General features: G+C 46.2%; 1 protein-coding gene across 8 annotated transcripts in view; it reads right to left on the reverse strand.

Moving 5' to 3' along the window:
* The window catches only part of MBOAT1 (membrane bound glycerophospholipid O-acyltransferase 1), a 162,062-nt gene that overhangs the window by 123,359 nt on the left and 19,037 nt on the right, over positions 1-19,666 (reverse strand). For all 8 annotated transcript variants that reach the window (XR_016441360.1, XM_090039414.1, XM_090039413.1 and 5 more), the window contains exons 2-3: positions 10,333-10,478; positions 9,617-9,694 (exon numbers count right to left, since the gene is read on the reverse strand). Coding sequence is in view for 7 of the 8 variants with exons in the window: in XM_090039414.1 (XP_089895540.1) it covers positions 9,617-9,694; positions 10,333-10,478 (224 nt within the window). In the remaining variant the exon portion in view is untranslated. The remainder of the gene's footprint in view (positions 1-9,616; positions 9,695-10,332; positions 10,479-19,666) is intronic.

The raw sequence follows: 19,666 nt of genomic DNA on the forward strand, positions 1-19,666 counted from the left end.
CCTAAACTTTCCCCTCCCTGGGGTAACCCACAAGACAGCAGGGGCCAAGGCTTTCTAGTGCCCCATACTCACCCTTCACTGGGGAGGCACAGGTATGGCATTTTCTGGCCGCAAGCAGCCCCACCACACCATCCACCCCCAGCAGGGTGTAGTTTTAAGTCATGCCCAGGACCAGAAACCTCCTGCCATTCTCATAGTTCCTACCCTGTCCTCCAGATGTTTCTGAGCAGCACCTTCAACCAGGCCATGTTCTGCCTCCAGCAGCTTGCAGCAACTGCTGCTGGCTTTCATGCTCAAGCCTGCTATTATTGCTAACAGTTAAACTCTCTTCCCCAGTCAGGCAGTCTCCTGGTGCCCATGTGACTCCTGATTGGGGAGTGCCTCCACCTGCAAACTGCCTATGCTGCCTACTCTTGACCTTTTGAGTGGCAAGCACCCAAAGGTGCCCTGCCACATTCATGTTTTAATAAATTTGGATTTGGGCTTGGGTTGTGAGGAGTGCTGGTCATGCTTCCCAGGCTGGCTAGGGGGTGGGAGCAATGAAGGAAGGCATTTCCGGGGGGAGTTACTGACCTAAGAAGGAAGCCCCATCTCACAGGGACCCAATCCAGGCCCCTACCTTGTTCCTCCCCACCCGCCCCAGATCCCACTCCTGGACCCATTCATGCCCTGTGACCCAGCTGGCTAGCATGTGCTCCATAGGCTGCTTGCACAGTGTTCCACCCCTGGGGGCAGGAAGAGGAATTGGTGTGGTGCCAGAACTGACCCCGAGCAGCAGAATTCAGGGGGTGGAACTTTGTCCACACAGAACAGGAAGGTGGGAAAGAGGACACTGCATCCTAGGATGCTGGAGAACTGCAACTTGAGCAGCTCACCTGTGGGGAGTGGCTACACATTAATGGAACACGGGATGGGTAAAACAAATCAGAGATAAACCAACCCTGGCGTAGTCTAAAGTGTGCTTAAAACTAGTTTCAGGTATTAATGTGTGGACAACCTAGGGCAAGGGTGGGAAAAATAGGCCCGCAGGCCAAATCTGGCTCACCAGCACATTTTGTCCAGCCCACAGTGGGTCCCTTGGCCCCACCTGACCCACACATGGTAGGCAGCACAGGCCATGGTACTTGTGGCCTGTCCTGCCACCCCTAGATGTACAGCAGGATCTAGGAGTTAAGAGCTCCAGCAGCTGCCTAAAATTAATGTGTAACAAGGCTTTAGGTCCCTGACTTACCTGCAGATGGGACTAATTGGGGATAGCTGAAGACAGGACTTGGCAATTAAGTTGTAGAGTTTCACATCCATTACTTCTTCCCCTTCCTCCACAAGCAATATCCACACTCTGGGAATACAGTCTTTATACTGTTCTTCTTTAACAGTCTCCTATACTAGTTAGGCAGCAGGGGGCAACTGGCCTATGGGATCCAGTGTACTAAGTCAGTAGGAATCAGCTTAGCCTCAAGCAAGCAAATGTTGGGAACATGTTTTGAGCCCTATCTTAAACACGAAACATTGTGGCATCATTTAAAGCTTTTTTTAATTTTGCTCAGATTAATTTGAACATGCTTTATCTGAACCACAAAACTGTTGTTAATAGCGATAAATGGCCCTGTTTCAACCTTCCCAGCCCTGCTAAGATTTTCAGCTTGTTCAGACATGATTTCAAACCAATGCTGATCAAAGTGTGACTCACTCTCTCCCTTCAATAGCCAACAGCATTCTGAAAAACTGGCTTTATTTGTGCTGCAACATATGCTATTTTTTTCCATCCTGACTAATTGGCTTAACAGTAAAAAGTGAGAGTAAAAGCCTTTTACTTAAATTTATGCCCAATTCCTCTCATTCTTCTAGGCAAGCATGAATAAATATTGCATTTCTAACAGTAGGCTCGGTTTCTGCAGCTCTGTACGGTGACCCAGAATACTGATTCACTTTTTACTTTTCCCTAGAGGCAGATAACAGTCCTCATATAAGGAGAAATGAAGCACTTTTAAGCCCCTCCTCTCTCTAGTCTCATGCCAAGTTCTTGCAGACATTTGTCACGTTGAGTCTTCTTTTTAACAGCTGCATCAGGCTTCTGAGTTCTAGTCCTACCTCCACCTAGCTTGGGAACTTTGTAGAGTTACATTTTCCAAATTTGCCTCTAGTTTTGTTGCTCTTCCCCACTCACTCCACAAACATCTCACTTCAGTGCTGCTTTTGCTCACTGCTGCTTGCCTCTGACCAAACAAAGTTGGTTCCCAACATGGCCTCTTTCTCTGTTCTTTTGCCTCCAGCCTAGGCTGATTGCTACCTAGAAGAGTTGCAGCCTATAGCTGTATATCTTTAGCAATAAGGAATATAAAAACCCTGTCTATTTTACTGCCTATCTGCAAACAAGTCCCATTGTTTTACTTATAAAGCAACTTGGTACAAATATGGATATAAGACTCATGGAAGAGACATCATCTCAGGAACTGACAGAGGAAACAGTTGTGTGTGCATTTGCCACCTTAGACTCTCAGGGCTAAATTAATTCTGCATCCCTGCTAAGATGTCTTCAACTTAGTCTGTGCTTTCTCCAACTTAATACAACAAGATGCAGTTCTATATACCAGTGTTTCCCAACCAGCATGCCATGGCACACTGGTGAGCTGTGAGGCATGTGCAGGTGTGTCATAGAATTTTGGCCTGGAGCCACACCCCCTGCTGGTTGGATGGCTGGAGCCACGCCCACCTCCTGCTGCCACTGCAGGCAGACAGACAGACAGACCGGGGATGTGGCTCCAGCCAGTGATTTGCATCCACTAGCTCTGTTCAGCTGTGCCACCCTGCCCCCCCACCTCTTTCCGTGCCCAGCCACTCACCGCCTAACCCCCAGCTTTGCAGTCAGTCAGCTGGTGTGCTAGGAGAGGCCCAGGAAGTGTGCCGCTGAAACCAAAAGGTTGGGAAATGCTGCTATATATCCTGTGTGGACATTTAGGACACCTATATATGAGCAGTGAGGCTGCTCCGATGCACTGTAATTAATAGAATCTGCTGGTGCATGGGAATTACCACACTCCAGCTGACTCCAGCATTTTGTGCATCAGCATCCCTGCACTGAAAAATGGTGGTGGGGGAGCTTTAACTAAAGTTCATTTGACGAGCTCGCCTCCGCTGCCATTTTTCAGTACAGGGACACTGATTCATGAGACACTCTGGGTGCTTTAATTACAGAGGCTCTCAAGCCGCTCTAATTACAGTGCCACCCCCACACTCAGAGAGTACATGTCTAAATGTTCTTGTTCTCCTATACTTTCAATAAGAAGCTAGTGCACTCCCCCAGAGGCAAATGCTACTTTACCCGGCAGAATTTCACAACTCTCGCATTCATTTTAATGGAAACCACTTACACACCTCCAGAGACAGTTCCTCCTGATACCCAGAAGCCACATAACTTTCCATTTATTTCATCGGGGAGCTTTAACCTGTCCTAAGATGCATCCATCTAGTTGGAATTCCACTGCCTCCTGACTGTGCAATACAGACATCTTACAAGGGGTTCTGAACTGAGCACGGAAGACAAGGATGACTGCACCTACATACAAGATAGCAGACACATCAACATAAACCTCCACCTCTCCATAAATAGCCTAGTGCCAGGGTAGATAAATTTTCTGGCTGTGGGTCAGAGTGACCCACGCTGGGTCAGGTGCAGGTGGGTGGGCACAAGGTCTCTACCACCACTAGCATTCATCCCTATGGCAGTATGGGGTAAGCATCTAAAACTGCAACCCCCACCACCAAATGCCACAGAGGCTCCACATCTGCAGGCCAGACCAAGCCTAAGAGTCGTAGGTTGCTGAGCCCTGGCCCAGTAGTTCAAACACTTCCCTTGAACATGGAAGATCTGAGCTGTCAGCCTCCCTCGACGGGTTAAGGCCACCTCTTCTAAAGTGCTTCAGCCATCGAGCTATAGGCACCTTCCACCATTCTCCTACTGAAATTAGCACTGGATAGCCAAAAGGGAAAGAGTCCTAAGTCCAGGAGGCAGCTTCAATCAGTGGCCCAGGGAAGAGGGTCATTCCCTGGCAAGGTTCTAGTTCTGGGTTCTAGTCCTTCCTCCCACAATTGGTCATATCATTTTACCCAATGACTACTTAATGCCAAATGTATCACTTAAGTTGATGGAAATCTGGAGTACTATGGCATTATTGTACATGTGGGCTTTATTCTTTTGAAAGAAAAGCTGGAACCATTGAGGTTTACTACTGACAGTCCATCAAGTATTCTTTTACTCTCTCCAAACCCTGGAACACAAGGTTAAGGATTCTAGATCATGTCTGCCAACAGTCCTTTCCTCCTTGTAAAAGCAATGAGCATTGCCACTAGTGGGTTTTCCAAATAGTACAATATGAACATCTATTCTAACCCTATTGGGGGGAGGCTTCAAATCCTACTGGAAGGAGTTTTCAAGCAAGTGAAACAGCATGTGAGGAAATATGACCTCTGCTCCAATGCTGTTTACACAGTTCTTCCTATGGCCCTGTAATGCAACATGGACAAACAATACTGGAAGTAAGGGTTACCCAAGCCACAGTTAGGCTCTTTCTTGCTTGTTCTCCTTCTGCCCCCACGACACGCTCCCCAGTGGCCTGGCCTTAATAGAAGGGACTCATAGTCCTCCCTGGCCCATGGTCTGGGGGTCAGAACACTCTCTGGTTATGGATGAAGATCAGGATTTAAATCCCATCCCATGACTTTCCCATGTCCCAGGCAAGTGCCTTGGCTACAAGGCAAAAGTGGCCACCATCTGCAAGCAGTGTCAAACAGTTGCTAGCAACAGTTTTCAGTCGGTTATACTTTCAGGAGTATGCACAGCATTTTTACATTTCCACAATGAAATGGACCGGCAAACATTTATTTAATGGTGCAATGGAACCTGTCCTTGATCCCAAAAATTACATCCTCTGGTGTGTATGACAGAACAAGGAATTCTGGGATCAGGAATCAGATCCTAATGACGCAATTACTACTTGCCCGTGTAGAGAGGATCATGATCCCATGCTCCCCCTGAACCAGCTAATTAAAAGATAAACCTGCAGCCCAACCTAAACTAAAGCAGACCTGGGGCTCGGACTTGACAATCAACTGAATTGGCTCCAGTGCAGTGCCAGAGCTGTGACCAACAATCACCTGTTTGGCAATCTCAACCCAGGGACCATACAGGCATCTAGAACCAGCTCTAGTTTGTTCCTACCATATGTGCAATGGCACAAAATTTTTGTGCCTGGTTTCCTCTATTGTCGTGCCATTAATTCCTTGAACATGTAGCAGGGGTTACAGCACAGTTAGCAGGCTAATCGTGTCTTAGGTGTAACATCTGGCAGGGCCCCAGTTTTCAGCACAGCATAAATGGAGTTATAGGCACCTTCATGACAGCAATGAATCACTTCTGAGCATGCACAGTAGTACAAACTTAATCATTTAAGAAACTTGGACCTTGTGGTATTATTCGGGCTGTTAAATGGGGTGAGGCAGAATGTTATTTTGTGACTCGGGCACCTAAAATGATGTCAGTGGCACTTAGACATGTTAGCAACAAAGCAGAATTTTGCCCCCAAAGGGTCCTCACCTAATGATAAACAAAAAAAGCAACTGGATTTTTAGGTATAACCTAATGTGAACATGGGTATTTAATTAACCCAGTATAACCTAACGTAAACATGGGTATTCAATTAAGCCAATAAAGGCAAGTTCAGTAATTTGCATGCAGAGAGAGTAAAGAAAGACACACTGTTCATCGGCAATGTGGTGCCAGCTGTTTACTGGCAATGTGGTGCCGATCTTCAAGAAAGGGAGGAAAGTGGATCCGGCTAACTATAGACCATCAGCCTGACTTCTATCCTGGGCAAGGTCTTAGAAAAGTTTATTAAAGAGGCCATCCTTAACGGACTGGCCAATGCCAACATCCTGAGGGATACCCAGCACGGGTTTGCTGCAGGTAGGTCTTGCTTGACCAATCTCATTTCCTTCTACGACCAGGTGACCTGTCACCTGGACAAGGGAGAAGAGATTGATGTCATATATCTTGAAGCCTACAATCTGGTATCCCATGATCACCTCTTGGTGAAACTGGCCAATTGTGGCTTTGGGTCCACCACGATCAGCTGGCTGGGAAATTGGCTCCGTGGTTGGACCCAGAGGGTGGTAACTGAAGGAAGTCAATTGTCATGATGCCCTGTGACCAGTGGGGTCCCCCAAGGCTCTGTCCTTGGACCCATATTGTTCAACTTCTTCATTAATGATGTGGACATTGGAGTCAGAAGCGAACTGGCCAAGTTCGCCGATAACACCAAACTCTGGGGCAAAGCATCCACGCCAGAAGACAGGCAGGCAATCCAGGCTGACTTGGACAGGCTCAGCAAATGGGTGGACAAAAACGGATGGTGTTTAACACTGAAAAATGCAAGGTTCTCCACCTTGGGAAGAAAAACCTGCAGCACCCTTATAGGCTCGGCAGTGCTATGCTGGCTAGCACTACAGAAGAAAGAGACTTGGGGGTCATCACTGACCACAAGATGAACATGAGACTTCAATATGATGCTGAGGCTAGTAAAGCGACCAAAACGTTGGCTTGCATCCATAGATGCTTCTCAAGCAAATCCCAGGACATCATTCTCCCCCGGTACTCGGCCCTGGTGAGGCCGCAGCTGGAGTACTGCATCCAGTTTTGAGCTCCACAATTCAAAAAGGATATGGAGAAGCTTGAGAGAGTCCAGAGAAGAACCACGTGCATGATCAGAGGTCAGGAAAACAGACCTTACGACAACAGGCTGAGAGCCATGGGGCTCTTTAGCCTCGAAAAGTGCAGGCTCAGGGGTGACCTGATGGCCACCTATAAGTTTCATCGGGGTGACCACCAGTATCTGGGGGAATGTTTGTTCACCAGAGCACCCCAAGGGATGACAAGGTTGAACGGCCATAAACTACTGCAAGACCATTTCAGGCTGGACATAAGGAAGTATTTCCTTACTGTCTGAGCCCCCAAGGTCTGAAACAGCCTGCCGTCAGAGGTAGTTCAAGCACCTACACTGAATACCTTCAAGAGTAAATTGGATGCTTATCTTGCTGGGATCCTATGACCCCAGCTGACTTCCTGCCCTTTGGGCGGGGGACTGGACTCAACGATCTTCCAAGGTCCCTTCCAGCCCTAATGTCTATGTCTATGTCTACTAACATCCTAAAAATAGGATAGGAAAATCAAACAATCTAAGCAATGTACAGGCCAAAGCAAAACTAAAAAGTAGAATAACTCTCAGTCTGCCAGTTGTGAACATCTCCTAGACTGACAAAAGACCCAGTTCCCTTTTACTCCTATATCTTCAACCGTACATTCAGAACAACAGGAGAGAACAACGTCAGACACAGAAAACATGCTAACATGAAAAAAAAAAAAATGGTTGCGGAATACTTGACTGAGAGAATTATCTGTACACTTTTAAGTATCTGAATTATTAAACAGTTCACAACTTCTATGTATATTCTCATCAGCGAGTGCAGGCATCAGCCATGACTTCAGTAGAATTTGTCTGTTTTTATTAGGATATTTTCTACCCCATACGATTTATCAATGCATTTTGAACATATGGCTGGCTAGTGTTTTTAGCAAGTCTAGGCATCTTGCCAGGATCATCTGCCCCCAACAGTCTTTATGTCCAAGTGCAGGGGGGCTGGACCCAATGATCTTGTGAGGTCCCTCCCAGCCCCTAACATCTATGAATCTCTCTTTATGGCATTAGCATAAACAAAACACCACATTTGATAGATGACTTTACAGGCCTTCCCTGACAACAAAGCAATGGAATTTTCCTGCACCTGCAATTCAGTAAAGCTCAGTGCCTAGTGCCAAAATGCAGACTTGTTTCTCAAAACAAAGTAAAACTGCCTGGGAACTTATTTTGCCTGCATAACTGTGGAGCAAGTGGAAAGGGCATAAAAGAAAAATGGCAAGGAGGAAAAACATACTGTACGGGTTGAAGTTTCCAATATCCATCCCGTACAGAAGAACACTGGGGCTGATGTGGCTTGATATCCTCTTAGATAATCTTAAGAGATTATAAAGTCTTCGTGTAAATTCCTAACCTGACACCATCTACACTGAGGAAATTAAAAAAACACCATAGTGGGCAAGGCTCTTTGGGTAGATGCGATACCTTTTATTAGACCCACGCTTGGATATTTTTGTCTCTGATGGATTTTCAGTGTGCATTCATTCTGGTATGCAGTTGCCCGCCTATGTGCTTAGACCAGAGATGGGCAAAGTCCAGCCTGCAGGCCAGATCCAGTCAGCAATGGACTCCATTTCCCAGCTGCTCCTGCGCATGGCTGGACCCAATCTTCCTGAAGACCCCAGCTGCAGCTGCACAGGAAAGCTCAAGGCTGGGGATGCCATAGATAACAGCCGCAGCCATGCTAGCAGCACACACCAGGAGCCTGCTCCAAAGGCACCAGGAACTTGAGATGGGAGCAGCTTGCTCCAGAGCCAGGGCAGAGCCATGATCCCCTGCTTGTACACCCCTGCCTGGAGCATGCAAGCTACAGATTGCAGCTCTGTCCTAGCTCTGGAGAAAGCTGCCCCATCCCAAGTTCCCAGTGGCCCTGGAGCAGCCCCCTGGCCTGTTCCCCACATGTGCTGCCAGCACAGCTGTGGCTGGTTTCCAGGGCAACCCCAACCTTGAGCTTTCCCACACAGCTGCAGCTGGGGTCTCCATGGAAAAACGGCCCCCAGCCACGCAAGTAGGGGCTGCTGGGAAATGGAAGTCCGGCTACTCTACCAGATCGACCATTTTGCCCACCCCTGCCTTAGACCAACATGGCTACATCCAAAAAACAACACATGGTGCATCTTCAGAATATACTAATCAATCAAATCCACAGAATTAGGCTCCATCTACACATTACACGCAAGACATGATTAACTAGTTAATCACATCTTAAGTTGTGACCCGGCCACACATTCAGTCAATTAATAGCATAATAAAACAAGGAATAAGCCACAAAGTTATTCCACAAAAAATGTAGAACAACTTTGCAGCTCATTCTTATCATGCCATTAACTAAACATGTGGCTAGGTGCTCCCTTGTGGCTGATGGACCTCCCAACCACAGGGGTGCACCACAGACTGCTGGGGCTGTGAGCCTCACAAGCTGACAAGGCACGTGGCCATGGCAGCATCCCACATGCTGCCACATCTGCAAGTCTTGTCAGCTGTGGGGCTCACAGCTGCAGGAGCTTGGTACTTGCTGGTGCAGGGGAACCTTGGGATCATGATCCCAAGCTTCCCCTGGACAAGCAGTGAGGTGTGACTGGATCCAATGCTAGATCCCACAATCATGCCTTCTGCCATACACATGTGGCATAGCAGGAGGCATGATTGTGTGGATCATAATCTGATCCTATCACGCCTTTACCTGAACATCTAGAGGGGCCCTTAGACTACAGCAGTCACTACAGTTAAAAATACACAAAGCTGCTGTGACCAGCTAGAAAGTGGAGGAATGAGGGGGGAAAAAAGGCATGGGAAAAAAAATCCCCATCACGCTGCTGCCAGTCTCTGGATGAAAGTGCAATGCAGCTGAATTCTTGCCATCTCACCTGTGGATATTGGAAATACTCGCCAAGTTCATGATGCCGTAGCTCATCATCACAAGTATAAAAATGTGAAGGGAATACCTTGAAGTAAAAAAAAAAAAACAATACAAAATTTAGTCCAAGAACAAGTTTGCATAGCAGGTAGCTGGGGGGGGCGGGGTAGAAGCTTTTCTTCAGTATAGAATCAAGGAATCATAGAAAATTAGGGTTGGAAGAAACCTCAGGAGGTCATCTAGTCCAACCCCCAGCTCAAAGCAGAACCATTCCCAACTGAATCATTCCACCCAGAGCTTTGTCAAGCCAGGTCTTAAATGATAAATCCATTTACACAGAGTCAGTAAAGATAGACTTCACAATGCTGCTTTACAGTGTTCTTATTTAAAATAGAAGAGAACTTTTGAAAGAGATTTATCAACCTGTTTGGGATTAAAATGTTGCTTCTCAAAACAAATCAAACCCAGGACTGGATATATCTTGTCAAAGTTGACCAGTTTTTTATGTCTTTGCAGGAATTTAGGTTTCCCTTTAATACCATGGCATTCATAAAACAAATATACATCTACAAACATTTTCCACAAACATTTTATTTTGTTCTGGGGATCTGGTTGGATAGGTTTCCCTCACCAAACCTGCAGGAAACAAAGATTAAGACTAAATACAAATAAAGTAAAACATAATTTCTAGCTAAGTTTTAGTCTATCTGAAAACTGAGTACTCACCATCCAAAACAGAAAACAGCAAAGTATATTCCAAACAGAGTGGCAAATGCATGACGAACAACAGAACTGGCATGACTGGGGCTCAAATAGATGCGAAACCAAAAGGCAGCCAGTAGGGCAAACAGCTGACAGGCTACAAAATTGACCTGAAAAAAAGAAACCAAGAATGAAACATGGAATCCAATCTGACTGCAGGCTTCATTAGTGAGGATCTCAACTACTCCTTGAGATTCAGGAGACAACTCATCTATACAACAACAGAGTGGAACTAGACAGAAAAAGTAGTATGCATGGTTGATTTTACTTCCTTTGGACTGGGAACTCTGCCTGACCAAAGGATCAAATCCTCTGAGCCACTGTGGGGCTCATCTAATGCTCCCATACAGGACTAGGAGCAACCTCACTGTTTCTCACACTTCTACTCAGCTCCCAGTAGTCATCAGGCTGGGTATAGTGAATCCTACCGTGACCCACTGGAATAATGTGGGAATCGTGACTCTGCAGCATTGTCCTGGCTCCTAAGGCAGCATAACTACATACTGCCCACAGCCTGGCAAATCATTACAAAGAGAGCAGGTATGTGCAGGACATGAGGCCAATACCAGAAATCACTACCAGAACAGACAGGGCCTCAGCATACAGAACAACACAAACCTGGCTTTTTCCACTGCCCTTTCCCTCAATAGCCTCATCAAAGCCACAGAACCTTAAAAAATAAAATACATCAAATCTCTAAGGTGCTCAGGTATTACAGAGATGAGCAGGGCACTGACACACAGAGAATACCAGAGGCAAGATTAATTCCACCTTAATGTTGCTGAGGCCTTTTTTCTTGAGCAGTCATTTTTAGCTCTCTGGCAGCAGTTCATTTGAGATTGAGCAAGAACCTACATACACAGCTACATTTCAGCAACAGCCATGGATTTTAGAATTACACTAAGCTGTAAATCATCTAACTCGGAAATCCTATGACCTCTTGGTTACTGAAATGCTTAGGACAGCGGTGGCCAATCTTTTCGGGAGGCATGCCGCAAGTTAAGTGGCTCATCTAATGCTCCTATACAGAACAAGAAACAATGCGATCCCCATCCCCAAAGGGTGTCTAATAGATTTTACAGCCTGGGGTGCCAGAACAGCAAGAGAGGGGTTAAAGTCCCAGGTGTGCAGAGCAGAGAAGTAGCAGGACACTGCTGAGAGGTATTACCAGCAAGATCCAGGTTAACCCTTCCCTGGTCTGGCAACCACTGCAGTTTCATATGGCAGGCAAGGATCCAAAATCCTTAATTTAGCAGCAGCTGCAGGGCCAGCGAAGTTTTAACTTGGCTTTTGGCAGTGACATCTCTTCTTCAAGAAACACCCTGCTGCCTCTCTATTCTGTGCAGCCAGAAGTTTGAGCCCCCTGCATCCATTCCACTGAGTGCCTGGGGCTCACATGCCACATACAGTAGCTGCTCATGGTAGCAACAGGTGTCTTTACTCTGCAACAGTCTTAGTTGAGGCACCTTGTGAGGCAGTCCCAAGATACTTTCAGTGATGGGTTTGCCATATGCTCAAGGACAGCTTCAGGGCTCACACTCCCCATGGGACAGAAAAGGCAGGGGCCTGCCCAAATGACAGGGTGCTGTACCAGCTGGTCCCTCCATGCCCAAGGATGGAGCAGCACTTTGGCACCTGCAGGACCTTGTGAGGTAGCACTTCAAAACCCATAACACTGACAGGAAGTCTGGCATCCTTGAGCAACTATATGACAGAAACTGCCTAAGAGGTGATACTGGGGTCCCCTAGAACAGCCAGCTGCCCCCCAGCTAGGCAGACCCTTGAATAGGAACTGTCTTAGTGGGGATGCCCCCAGTCGCACTGTCAGGGCCTGGGTGATTCCATGGGGCAGTGGGATGAGATGTCCCCACAAGCTGGCTCTGAGGCAACGCTACCCATAGCATCCTAGGGGCAGCAAAGCTGGAACTCCAGGTTTGGCCATAACTGTGGGCACCTGGAACAGATAGCTTAGGTACAGAGCAACACCAGGGCACATGGGACTGCATAAGGGCTACCCTGCTATATTTCTGGGGGCAAGGGGCAATGTCTTACTGTGGTTCTCTCGACTCAGAGCTTGCTGTGGGTATGCAGTTCCCAGTTGGAGACTGCCAGGCTGGGCCGGGCCAAGCCAAAGAAATAAGTTTTGCCCTGGAAAACCCTCCCTGTACCTTGAGGTGTGTCTGTGTGCTTTAGGAATGCTGAAGGGCAGGGAATGGGAAGAACAGTTGTTATTCTTACCTGTACCGGGGAGGCCAAGACCCAGGTGCTGTTGTTTCTGTACACTGACCTGCACAGGGCTGCCTCCCTCCCCTCATGACAGTGGGGCACTCGGGACTATTCTCCCCCTTATTCTAGTGTAAGGCTTAGAAATAGCACAGAAGAAATGGTGGCACACACTTCCAACAAAGGCTAGCAAGCAGCAAACATACCCAGATTCCCAAAAGGGGTTGTATTCAGGTTAGCAACCGAGGCTGAAGCCTGTGCCCCATTCATTTTCACTGCCAAATTAAGGTGAACGTGTGTACGGCTACAAATGCTGCAATCACACTTTCATTTGGCTTTACACAGCTATGTCCCGAGACACAATTCCTTCCCCAAGCTGCTTTTCAGGAAGCAGACCTACCTGTGCTGTGGCCCTTTGCACTGGACTGGACCAGCAAAACTAGCTGTAGCCCAATATTTCATTCTACTTTCAATACTTCAAGTCAACTTCTACATACAAAGTTACAAACCCTATTTAGATAGCAAACACCAATCATGGAATCCTAATTTTCATTTAAATTTGTTGCCGTGAATTAAATTAACAGTAGCTTGCAGCACCATGGTTACAACATGCCATTAAAGTTATAAATCTAATTTAAGGGCTAACGATTTAAAGATACTTACTTCATAGTTCCGGAAAAGAAAGGTCAGCAAGCAAGTAGTTGCGGGGGGGGAGGGGGGGGCATGCACACAAAAATATCAGCTTCCCTGAAAGTCATTTTGAAAGTAAATGAGAAAGCACTCCAGTAAAAAAAAAAGAAGAAAAAGAGATCAGGACACAAGATATCTTTTGCAAATTAAACTTTATTTTCTAAGTGTACATGGCACAGTGGGCACTGACAGATGTGCAGCTTCCTGTTGTAACTCACAGTACTTTACACGAGGCACCATGAGTTACTACAGTCCCCACAACCTAACAGATAGTCTCCAGCAGGGACTGACAAAAGTTAGTGAGGACCTTCAACTGAGGGTTCAGACTGCCCCCCAACTGGGCATTTTTAAAGCACTTTGCAGTCATGCTCTTCTGTCAGGGCACAGCTATAAAGCACTTCAGGAGGCCAATCGCATGACAAAATGTCACTTCTGTCAGTGCCCTGTGTCTTAACACTAGGAGGAGACTGCATCTTCACTAGCTGAGTGGGTACACTTAACCCCACCCTATTAATATCCTCTCACTTCTCACTTGATCAGGTTGTGTTCTGGAGCAGTTTTCCAACACCCTTTCCTCTTCATTCTTTTCCACTTTATAGAGTTACCCCAGCCAAAATAAGCTGTTTTACTTAGTTATCATAAATGGTATGGCTATCTAAAATCTGTTCTTTCCAGGTTATGTCTCACAAAAGAAACCAATGTACATAGTTTAAGCTTGTACCACTTTTTTCTTCTGCCTCTGGAATGGTACATATTCTGACTCCTTAAATACAAGCAGTGGCTCTCAATGTCCCATGGTAAAAAACACAACAACGAGCATTTTGTAATGTTGTTAGAGAAAACCCATGAACAACATTAAGACTGTGTATGCAAACATGGAATATGTCACATCTTTTAGTGTAAAAGTTTTCATCAGCTTAAGTTCTGGAAAGAAAACTTTATTTGAAAATGAAGACAAAAGGTGAATAACAGAAATCACTCTAAATGATTAATGCTAAAACTTTTCAACCAGGCCTCCACAGATTCTACCTGTTACAGAAACGCAGGAAAAATATTTTAATTAGTATTCTCAGAGAGCATTTTCAACATCTATTAGGATTATTGCTTGTATCCATCTGCCTCGCCAAAACCCTGAGCCCAGCACAAGCGGTTCTCTCATTTCAAGGGTGTTCCAGGTAAGTACAGGAGTCTGATCACAGAAGTTATTACAGCCTTACTTGCCAAAAGACTAATTTTCAGAGGCACTATGGAGCTGGGGCACTCAACACTGCCATACATCATTCCCCAAGCCCAAATGAGCCAAGTTCAAAATGCCAAAAATTTATCCACAAATCTTTTCCAAACTTAAAGTTGTGACAAATTCAAGAAGACTCATCACAAGACCTTCTAGATCTTGAAACAAGTATTAGGCCCCATTAGAAGCTATAATGCTGAGGGAATGCTGTTTGCTCTCACTCTAATCAAGCAGTGGTAAAATATGACACTTTAAAATTGTGATAATGTAATTCTCTAGAAAAGCTGAATTCAGTATTAAACAGAAATTGGTGTCAATGTTCTTCATTGGGCAAACTCAGGGACAGAGAGAGAAGAAAACAATGAGACACTATCAAAGGTGCGTCAGGTGTGATGATTTATCACATAAATGCCAGGTACTTTTTACACACAGGTACAAATAGTTGATTTATGTTACATACCACAGGTATTCTTTGGGACATTTTGCTTTGTTTTGTTTTTGCTTAACGTGCAATATTTGAAGACGTTAAATATTTGTGCTATAAAGAGAAAATATTGTCCTTCAGCTTCCAAATTCACCATCTGACTAAGATTCAAATAACATTATACAATATGATTTGTGTGCATGCAGTCCTGGATCACAGAAGAGGGCAGAATCACTCCTTCTTCCCCAAAGGTATCATGGATCCATGGTATCTGGGATGTTAGCACTGCCCAATTGGCATAAAAGCAACCCTGCCCTTGGTTCAGATTGTTTACTGTTGCTAACAACACATTCTATCAGGGACTTCTGAATGTTGGTTTGGATAAATGGTTCCCAGATAAGTGTGCCTATGATAGGAAAATAATTATCTGCAAACTGATCCCTTCCCCTTCAAACCTATCATTATTTGTATATTAAATACCTCTCCTTTAAGCTGCCCATTCAATATTTCCTACAGATATTTTTCATTTTGCTCTTTTAGCCTTCCAATGCAAAAGAAATTAAATATATTTTGTATTTAGCTAATGGTCTGATGAATAAGACATACTGGTAATAAAGTAGGAAAGCAGAAGGTATGCTGCCAGTACAGGCATCAGAAAGACACCACCTTCCCTCAGTTCCCATTACCCAACTTTTAAGCCATGTTAACATTATCTCCTCACAGTATGCTGCACTGATATGCAGAAGGTACATCCGTATCAGTGCCATAGTTTCATTAGTCGGCTGATGAAGGCAGCCAGGAAGGGTGGCAGTAAGGCACTCGGCAAAAGGAAGCAGCTAAGACGCCCCCAACCCCACAACTAACGAAGGGTGGCACTAATGGGAATACTGGTGGAGAACTCTTTTCCCCATCAACAGTAGCCACAGAGCAAGGAAACCTCATTAAATACACTGGCTATCATTAAACTGCTACCAAAAGCACATGCTGAGTAATGGAAACCAGCTATGAAGCTAATTAAGTGCAGCAGACGCTGAGCATGACTATAAAATACATGGCTCATATGGGGCAGACATGCTGATGAGAACCCTTTTTTTTTTTTTGGCCCTTAAAAAAAATGGGCAGGTGTTCCCTCCACAAAGAACTGACACTAGACTTGGACTTGCAATACCAGGCTGGCACCAGGAGGGCCAGAGTCAGCCCTGACAGCCTTCCCTTGGTGCCAAAAATACTACATTGTATATGATGATGGGAACCTACCATAAATTTCCCTTCAAATTCCTAAAACAGAAGGAAAGCCACAAAGGAGTCCTGCATCTCCAGAAAGAGGTCAGTAGCATGTTGTAGTGTCGCTGGAAAATGTGCATACCACAGAGGAGAAGATGGAACACACTTTTCCTGGCTGGGAAGTACTTGGAACAGGAAACAGAAAATTTAAGAGGTAAACCCTGGCTTCACCCTGCCAATAAATCACTGCAAATAGTTCTGGTGACTGCTTTCCATAGGACACAGTACTTATTACTCCCTTTTACAGGACACAGCATTACAATACTTCTCCACTTCACGAAGAGTTCTTTTGGAATAATCCTAGAATTTTCACCTTTCAAATAATCTTTCCTGGTCACATGTAGGAGTCAGAATAATGTCTAGGCATTATTCTAAGACTGTTAAGCATCATCATTTTCTTTTCAGTTAAACATCAGGGATAAATATCCTGCAGTCTACACTGCCCACAAAATGCCTTGCTTTTCCTTTACTAGGTATTTTTCTCCCTTAAATTTGCTGCATAACTGACCTCAATTTCTGATGTCTAGAAAGATGGAGCAGATTGACTGTGTAATTTTCTCCAACCTCAAAACGGAAATATATTCTGCTGTCCTCATCAGAGAGCCCTTATTCAGGCAAAATTCTCGTTAACTTGGTTTGTTTGGATTACTTTTTGTGGGTGACAAAATTGATACAATGGTGATAGGAAACTGTAGATGAAACTGCATCAATAAACAGCCACTCATTTGGAAAGAGAATGGGTCTTCAGCACTACAAATCCCATGCAAAAAAACAAGTCATACACGGAGGCACAGCTGTGCTTTGGCTAACCCTGGCTATCTGAAAGGGATTCAGCATTCAGCAACAGTCTGCTCTACCACCACTAAGGGGCTGGGGTGGCCATAGGTTACAGGAATGCAAACGTGGCATTGACTTCCCTCTGGTCCTGTGCTGAACAAAGTTCAGCCAGATCTGAGGATCAGACTCTAAATGCCTGTTTTAGCTACTAGGCACACTGCATGTAGGATAGCAGCAACCCTACCAGCGTGCCTCAGTCTTAGGGATGAGAGGTTAGCCTGTGCTTCAAGATGTCTAATGAATGGCCCCATTTCAGGAGCTTGCTATGATGGTAATACCTGTTAGCTGGAACTAGCACTTGAATCCACGAGTTTCACACAGAATACCAAGTAGATGTTCTTAGTGATCAAAAAAGTGTTAGGAAAAATGATAATGACTAACATTAGCAAAAGTTCATTCTTAACTCAAATTCCAGTGGTGCTCAGTTAAGGCCCTGTGCCCCCCTTTAACTCTTCCCACTAACCAGAGCTAAGTTTCTATCCAATAGGGATGGGTACTGTACAAGGAATTGTAATTCTGTTGTTTTGCCCATTTAAAAAGTATTTCTTATAAACATAACCAAGGCTACCACTTAGCAAGCAAATGCATTAAATGTTAGCATGGCTAGAAATATTTCTACTTTGATTCTAAAAACCAACCTGGGTCTTTTTACAGTGCTGCACAATGTCCTAACTGTGATATCTGAAACATTGTGTGTGTGAGTACAGAATCAGAACCAAAGGGTGGGTATTCTTAAAAGGAATTTCTTGAAGATACCTGACACTTACTGGAACCTTATTTCCATCCCAATGGTGAAGCATTGTGCTACTGCAAAGTATTTTTATGAACCCTAAGGGCAAATATTCTCTGGCAGACATCCCTTCACTCTATTCAGAGAAGGCAAGCTCTCCAATAGCAGGGAAATCCCCACATCCCTCTTGTAGCGAAGCACCAGTGGGGTACTCACCATGGAGTGTAGACTGCAACAGGCTGGAGGAGTGCCTGTATGGAAGGCAGCCTGGAGACACCCCAAGGAGTCAGTTTTAGGGGGAAGGTAGGTGGCAGAGTGCCAGTGCAATGCTCACTACTTCAGGGCTATCACAGGCTCTGGGGGGACCTGTTTTTGGGAACAGCAGGGAAAAGCCTTCCCTGCTAAACATCGTAAGAGGGAAGGTGGGTGTCAGAGCACTTCAAGTGCACTGCCACCAAGATCTGGATCAGGTAGCAGGCAGGTGCAGCTCAGCCTTGATGAGCGGCATTTTAAGTCCCAGGCCAGCAGGGTTGGAGGCAGCAGTGTGCTGCCAGCCACCAAGAAAGCAACATCTCCTGGAAGAGGTGCTGCTCTGAGAACAGCTCAGAGGTGAGGCTGAGGCTATGGGGAAGGAGGAGGCCTCATTGGTCCTGGACATGACCTAAAACTGGACCCTACTGAGACAGGGAGGCCTGGTGTGCCTGCCTGTGGCAAGGCAGGGCCAGCAAATGCCAGATTCGAGGACCATCCCAGTATAAAGCAGGCTGGGGTGCCTAAAACCCTGACCCCACCACCAGATGGGTTACAGTGTTAACAATGGAGGGAGCAGTGCGGTCAGGGATGTCCATATGGGACACCTGAGCCCACTGAGGTGTAAGACCCCGAAGGGGAGTAGTGGAGGACAGATAAGCTTTTGAGAAGCACCTGAGCCTGAAGGGGTGGAAAACCCCGTAAAAGGAGCGGTTGAGGCCCTGAGAGAGGGGGTGAGTTGTGGGCCAGGTATGCCAACGAGCGGCACCCGAGTCTACGGGAGTGTTTGACCCCAGACCCCAGAGTATGGGACAGAGTAGAGAGTGGCGGTTGTGAAGCCCAGTGAGTGAAGGGCATGAGTTGGGGCCCTGTGGGCAAGGGCTTGAGTGGGGGCCCTGCTAGCATGGGGGCCTAGCTTAGGTCCAGTTAAGCCTTTAGGTGCCTGAGGCCACAGGTGGGCTGGAGGCCAACTGGAGGACAGCAGAGGAGCCATGAGGAGAACAGGGGGCATGTCCCTTGATGAAGAGCAACTGGGGGAGTTACTTGGCTATAAGAGCAGGGGCAGAGTCAGCACAGCATTTTGCGAACTGCCCAGCACTCACTCGGATGAGGGTAGCGGGAGATGCCCAAAGGGCCATCTGCATGCTGGCTGGGGAGTGAAGAATAGCAAACCTGAGGACTTTCCAAGTGAGGGCAGGGTAAATGTGGTCCCCAAGACAGAAGGGGCAGTACAAGTGAGGCCTGGGAAGGGCAGAATAAAAGCAACTGGGTGAGAGCCGGTGGAGCGTGAGAGGCCATATAACAGGGAGGTGGTATAAGTATCGCCCAAGCATGGCAGAATGAAAGAGAGACAATACTGTAATGAGTTGGGCCTGGCCTCAGGCTGGAGCTTAGCACAACTGTGAGCAATATCTGCGAGGCATGGGACACATGTAGAGATGGTCGGAGCGTGTATTCTGGCCCTCCAACATCAGGGCCCTCAAAGGGCAGCCTCCCGCCCAATTACCAACATAACCATCTTTGATCAAGGTGTGGTAGGCAAATAGGTAGGAGGCATGCCCAAAGACAGGTGGGTGCTGGTCAGGGAGTTCCCACTTGTCACACCTCTCCTCTCTGACAGGTAGTA

The sequence above is a fragment of the Crocodylus siamensis genome, chromosome 3 (genome assembly GCF_052110815.1).
Source record: "Crocodylus siamensis isolate JL-2025a chromosome 3, ASM5211081v1, whole genome shotgun sequence".
In the NCBI taxonomy this organism is placed as follows: domain Eukaryota; kingdom Metazoa; phylum Chordata; order Crocodylia; family Crocodylidae; genus Crocodylus; species Crocodylus siamensis.